Here is a 6,701-nt window from a genome sequence, read left to right as displayed (position 1 = left end):
ATTTCACTCTATAGATAAGAAAATACTACTTGGCAACTATTTAAGACAGACAAACTATCTTCTAATTGTTGCCGGCCGGCCGGCAGCTTTCAAACCGGAACGGAATTAGGATTTTTTTTAAGAGAGTTAAAACATGCACAAATGACGGGTCAAACTTAATTTTTAGGCCAAAAACTTATATCTATTAAATTATATATTAATAAAAAATAAAAAATTGTAAACCAGGGGGGCCATATATCCCCAACCCTCTGTGCTTTTGTCCCTGATCCTGGAACCATGTAATTAAACCATAATTAAGGTGTTAGTTGACTCTGCCCTTTATTTGTTAAGAAAACTGTCCAACATAAGACAAGAAGTTACGGCTAAAAAATTTGTTTTCAATGACATCAGTTGTTGTGTTTGTCCTTCCAATGCGAGAGCATCTTTGCTGGAGACACCAAATTGTCGGTAATTAAGTAATGCTAACAGTGTTGAATGATTTGGAAAGGTTAATAAGAAATATGTTAGGTGTTATTCTAACACATCTCCTTTGCAAATTCACTATTAAATCTACAAAACTCACGTATAACTCCCACAAATCTAATATTAAATTTACACATCTCTTACCATGTACAAAGAGAAGGAAACCAAACATCTCTCCTATAATTATTACTTTTACAAAAAATTTGATGCTGTGATTAATGGAGCTGAAGGTTGAGGAATAAATACTGTGGTACGGGTCATATCTGCATGGACCCTGCGCATCTAATACTATAATCATGGCGTTACATAAAAGTCAGTGTAGTAGTACACCCCACGATCCACCCAGCCTCAGCCTCAGCCTCAGCCTCAGCCCTTGCCTTTTCTAACGCTCGTTTTGATCGAGAGGTATGATTAAGGCATAATATTTTAGCACAATTTTGGGTTTTTTTTTAAATAATAAAAAATAAAAAAATTTCTGAAGCAATAACATCTTATGTAGCCTTTTTATTTATTTATTTATAATTTGGTATTTTGTTTTTTTTTTAAAAAATAAAAATAGTATTTTTCTTCATAAAAATGGTCCTTTTTTTTTAATTTTTAAAATGTCATTATTATGAAGAAAAATACCATTTTTTTTTTAAAATATCAAATAAAAAAAAGACTATATAAAATGTTATTGCTTAAGAATTTTTTAAAAGTTGTGCCTGTTTGGTCAAACATACACCAACCGTTCTCATTGCGTAGATCCTCAAAAACATCCTTAAAAAAATGGTGTCAACAATCTGCACGCAACTAAAAAAAATAAAAAATAAAAAATTTCAACTTTACCCTCCATCCCCTCCTATTTAAACTTTGGTTGTTCAATTTGCAGAACTAGAAGCAAACCCTCCAAAAACCTTTTGAAAAACTGGCAGACATATATAAATATATATACGTAGTACAAGTAACGCGTTCATGGCAAACAAGTTGTGGGCATTAGCTTGCATTGGCCACGAGAGCCATGGGAGCCTATTGCCGCGGCCGCACTATCCGTCGATGCCAAAGTACCCAAAGGGTGTGTCCGGGGAAGAAAGCAGTGCGGAGCTGGGGCCGGAGGCCAAGGCCTTGTTCTCCGTCATCGGGATGACATGCTCCGCATGTGCCGGATCTGTCGAAAAGGCCATCAAGCGGCTTCCGGGGATACGCGAGGCGGTCGTCGACGTCTTGAACAACAAGGCACATGTCTTGTTTTATCCTAGCTTCGTCAATGTAAGTTGCTCCTTGAACCATTTCTGGGTTTTGTTGGATTTCGTGTTTTCTGTTTGTTTCTGGAGAAAGTGTTTTCTCTCTGGGAAAGTGTTTTACTTTCTATCCATATATATGGGTGTGTAAATATTTTTTGTTGTTGTTGATTTTTAACAAGGTAGATGAAAAGACAAGATCTTTTTTTTGTTCGACTCTTTTGGAATGAATGGGATTTTTTTTTTAGGAATTGTTTTCAGAAAGAAATGGAAGAATTATTCTCGTTCATTTGATCTAATAAAATTTCCATTTGAAAAATGATTGATACTATTTGATGCTTTACAGCTTCTTGTGGAAGTCATTTTGAATGATATGGCTACGTTTTGATTCATTCTTGACTCTTGAGCTACGATTCCCTTGAAAATAGTGAAAATGACTCGTAATAGAGAATATCTAGTTAGTGTATTTTGAAGGGTTACAATTGTCTAAAAAATTAAAATAACAAATTTATTTTTATAAAAAATACTAACTGAATACTCTCTATTTCATTTGAAATTGAGAGGATCTTATTCCAAAAAAAAAAAAAAGGTGGATATTAGCTTGAATTATGTCCGGAATATTTTTTTAGCCCTCATAATCATCTTATATTAAGAATGAAGAAACGTTTACCGCCATTAAATGGCCCTTCTCTTTCCCTTGCATACAAAACTTCTACATTTTTCTTTATTTTTCTATTGATTGCTTTAGGATGATTGAGATATATGTTATGTCTCCTATTATTATGACATACACAGAAATTTATAGTCTTGTACTCTAAAATGATTTAGGTTTGTAATTTGGATTAAGCTAAGGAGGCCGAAGGCAGAAGGGTATAATATAATGCCAGTACAAGTTTGGCTTGAGTCCAGTCCGGTTTTAATGCCTGCTATATATATATATATATAAAGGATGAATAGAACTTAATCAATATAGAGCACTCCAACATAAACTGCTGGAACAACAGCTGCATCAGCAGCTCACATCTGCACTCAACAACTACTCTCAAAAACTGCATCAACTGGACTTCATAGCTCCCAACGTCCTTGCCGATAAATTCCATCTTCTGCATAATTTCATATTTTCATTGGTCAGTTTAAATCTTCATTTTGCCATAATCTTCACCTTTTTTTTTTTTTTTTTTTTTTTTTTTCTTTTTTCATAAATCACTCCATCTGGGTGCCACCAATCAAGCCACATGAAGATGCTACTCCCATCTCCAACTCTGAATTGTATAAATTTTCTAGCTAAGTCACGGAGCTTCAAACTTTTCCTCCAACTCCATGAGCAAAGCTGCGGTACCTTAACTTGCCAAAAGCTCCCACTCTTCAACAAATATTCCTTCACCCACGCTACCCACAAAGAGCCTGCCCTAGCAAATAAGTTCCAAATGTGCCTCATCAACATTGCAGCTTTGTTCCAATCCTCTACTCTCTTAAACCCCAATCCCCCTTCCTTTTAAGGAACACAAATATGGTCCCAAGCTACCTTTGCTCTTGTTTTGATAGTGTCATTGCCGGACCCCAAATATCTATTAAGTTTTTGTTCCAACAATCTTATAATCTTCTTGGGAAGAATAATGATGCTGCACCAAAAAACTTGTAGGCTGTACAAATCTGAGGAGATCAACTGCAACCTTCCTGCAAATGATAAATGCTTAGACAACCATGAATCTATTCACACCTTTTCTATGAGTACCCCACAGCCTTCTGCATAAAGTTTTTTGGATATAAGCGGGACACCCAAGTATTGAATAGGCAGAACTCCCTCCTTCATCTGTAAACACCTCAGCAACTCCTCTTTTTCCCTTCTATTAACTCCTGAGCAGAACACCGAGCTTTTACTAGGATTTACTGTCAGCCCTGATATCTTAGCAAACTCATTGAGCACCTTCTTTATCAACGTGACAGAATTCACATAAATCCCAACTTACAAAGTCGTAGGCTTTCATAATACCTATCTTAATTGCACACCTAGCTTTACCTTTCTCCTTATGATGTTCTCTTACCAATTCTTGAGCAAGCAGAATATTTTCAGAGATGCTTCTGTTAGGGATAAAAGCTGCTTGATTGGAACTGATTATTGCATCCAGCCCCAGCAAAAATGAGGTTTACCCGACAGAGGTGGGTACACAAAGTGTCCCTGCCTTGGAGGGGTTCCTTGTTATCAAAAAAAAAAAAAAAAAAAAAAGAAAGAAAGAAAGCCTGTTAGCAAGTATCTTGATTATGCATTTGTACATCACATTGCAGCAGGATTTTTGCCTATAATCTCCCATTACTGAAGGGTTCTGCTTTTTGGGAACAAGAGTTATTATAGTGGCATTAACTTCCTTAAGAAGTTTGCCTAACTTGAAGAAATCTTGAATAGCCTTTGCCAAATCCACACCAACAATCAACCAAGCTTATGAAAAAAGCCAGCTGAGAACCCATCCAGGCCAGGAGACTGATTACTATCCATAGATAAAATAGTTTTCTTTATGCTGATAAGATTAAGTTACTTACAAATCACAATCAGTAGGCTATACAATGTGTAGGCTTCCAAATTTTCTTTCTTCTATGGGGTTAAACCTTGGTACTATTTAGTTATAAGGGCTAGGTGATTAAATATAACATGCTCCATATAACAAATAATCGCTCCTATTTCCTTTAATTGATGGTTCCAAATAGAAACTTTTTATTTGATACCCAACCTAGTTTGGGTTGTTGGGTTTAGACTGATTTAGGGTCTAGCTATTTGAAGTTGACCCTTAGATTGGATTTTTGGACACTAACTCTGCACTACACTGGATATTGCTCATTCTGCTCATTGGGGTGAACAGGCCAGTTTGATGCCAGCAAAGTTCAAGTTTTGCCAAGTTAAATAGAAAATAGTTGCTCTGAAGACTTTGTTTAGTTGTCAACTTGTAATCCAGAAAGTTGACTACAATTATGAATTTTTGCTTTACATAAAAAATCTCCTCTTCATCCTGGTAATCCACCACTTGTTGTCACACAACGTTCTGCTATCATATTGTTACAGATAGTGAACTCTTAGGTGGTGACTGAATCATTCAGAATCTATTGTCCAGCTCAGCAAGAGAACTTGCTGATCGAATGCTGGTGTTAATAGTACTTTGTCAATTTTCTCACAACTTAGCTAGGAAGGTTGGGTTCTTGACAATTTTGCCAAGTGTTCATTTTCTAGTTGAATAATGATTTTATGTTCTTTCTTCCTCTGGGTTCCTTGTTGTATTAAGTTAAAGATGTGCTTCTAGTTGAATCAATAAGCTTTTATACTGCTATTTAACATCATGTAGGTGGAGAACATTCGTGAGACTATTGAAGATGTTGGATTTGGGGCCACATTGATTGAAGATGAGGTGAATGATAGATCCACTCAAGTGTGCCGAATGCGCATAAATGGAATGACTTGCACATCTTGCTCCTCCACTGTTGAATCAGCTTTGCAAGCAATCCATGGTGTACAAAAGGCGCGGGTGGCCTTAGCAACTGAAGAAGCAGAGGTTCATTATGATCCAAAGGTTGTGAGCTCCAACAAGCTATTGGAAACCATAAAAGACACTGGATTTGAAGGCATACTTATTAGTTCAGGAGAAGACATAAGCAAAATAGAGCTCAAAGTTGATGGTGTACGTACTTGTCGTTCCATGAGAATAGTCGAAGAGTCTCTTCAAGCACTTCCAGGCGTTCAAGATACAATAATATTTCCGGAACTCAATAAAATATCCCTTTCTTACAAACCAGATATGACAGGACCGAGAACTTTCATTAACGTGATTGACTCAACTGGATCAAGACGTTTCAAAGGTAGTATATATCCTGAAGGAGGAGGAAGAGAAACTCATAGAGGGGAGGAAATTAAGCAATACTACAGATCCTTTTTGTGGAGTCTGATTTTTACAATTCCTGTATTTCTTACCTCCATGGTCTTTATGTATATTCCTGGAATCAAGCATGGATTTGATACCAAGGTAGTCAATATGATGAGTGTTGGTATGCTTTTGAGGTGGGTGCTATCAACTCCAGTGCAGTTCATCATAGGCCGGCGATTCTACATTGGATCCTACAAGGCATTACGCCATGGTTCTGCTAATATGGATGTTTTGATTGCATTAGGAACAAATGCAGCTTATTTCTATTCAGTCTACTCTGTGTTGAGAGCCACTACCTCTAAAGATTTCAAGGGTACTGATTTCTTTGAGACTAGCTCAATGCTTATCTCATTTATTCTACTTGGCAAGTATTTAGAGGTTTTGGCTAAAGGAAAGACATCAGAGGCCATTGCTAAACTTATGGACTTGGCACCCGAGACAGCAATATTGTTAACCTTGGATGCTGAGGGAAATGTCGTGACTGATGAAGAAATTGACAGTCGGTTGATACAAAAGAATGATGTGATTAAAATTATTCCAGGAGCAAAAGTAGCTTCTGATGGTTTTGTTATCTGGGGTCAAAGCCACGTAAATGAGAGTATGATAACAGGAGAAGCACGGCCAGTGGCAAAAAGGAAGGGTGATACTGTAATTGGAGGCACTCTGAATGAGAATGGGGTGTTGCACATAAAAGCAACACGAGTAGGATCAGAGAGTGCTCTTTCACAGATTGTACGACTCGTTGAGTCAGCCCAGTTGGCTAAAGCACCAGTTCAGAAGTTTGCTGACCGCATTTCTAAATACTTCGTGCCCCTGGTGAGTATATACTGATTTACATCATTTCTGTGGTCATGTTGTAGAGTGCTTAAAGTTGTCAATATGATGTTTGTGGAGGCTTTCGTTAGCAAATGGATTATTTTTTTCACAGGTCATTATACTTTCATTTTCAACTTGGCTTGCCTGGTTTTTATCTGGAAAATTCCATGGGTACCCAGAATCTTGGATTCCATCTTCCATGGACAGCTTTGAGCTTGCACTCCAGTTCGGGATATCTGTCATGGTCATAGCCTGCCCTTGTGCTCTAGGCCTAGCAACACCCACCGCTGTTATG

The 6,701-nt window shown here is 37.2% G+C and overlaps 1 protein-coding gene across 1 annotated transcript in view; it reads left to right on the top strand.

The window, feature by feature from the left end:
* The first annotated feature begins 1,416 nt into the window (after positions 1-1,416).
* LOC132174341 (probable copper-transporting ATPase HMA5) overlaps positions 1,417-6,701 on the top strand; it is a 6,483-nt gene continuing 1,198 nt past the window's right edge. Inside the window, exons 1-3 of the mRNA XM_059586011.1 lie at positions 1,417-1,710; positions 5,015-6,406; positions 6,519-6,695. Of these exons, the coding sequence (XP_059441994.1) occupies positions 1,417-1,710; positions 5,015-6,406; positions 6,519-6,695 (1,863 nt within the window). The remainder of the gene's footprint in view (positions 1,711-5,014; positions 6,407-6,518; positions 6,696-6,701) is intronic.

Source organism: Corylus avellana, chromosome ca3 (assembly GCF_901000735.1).
Source record: "Corylus avellana chromosome ca3, CavTom2PMs-1.0".
NCBI lineage: Eukaryota > Viridiplantae > Streptophyta > Magnoliopsida > Fagales > Betulaceae > Corylus > Corylus avellana.
This window is presented reverse-complemented; position numbering and strand designations above follow the sequence as displayed.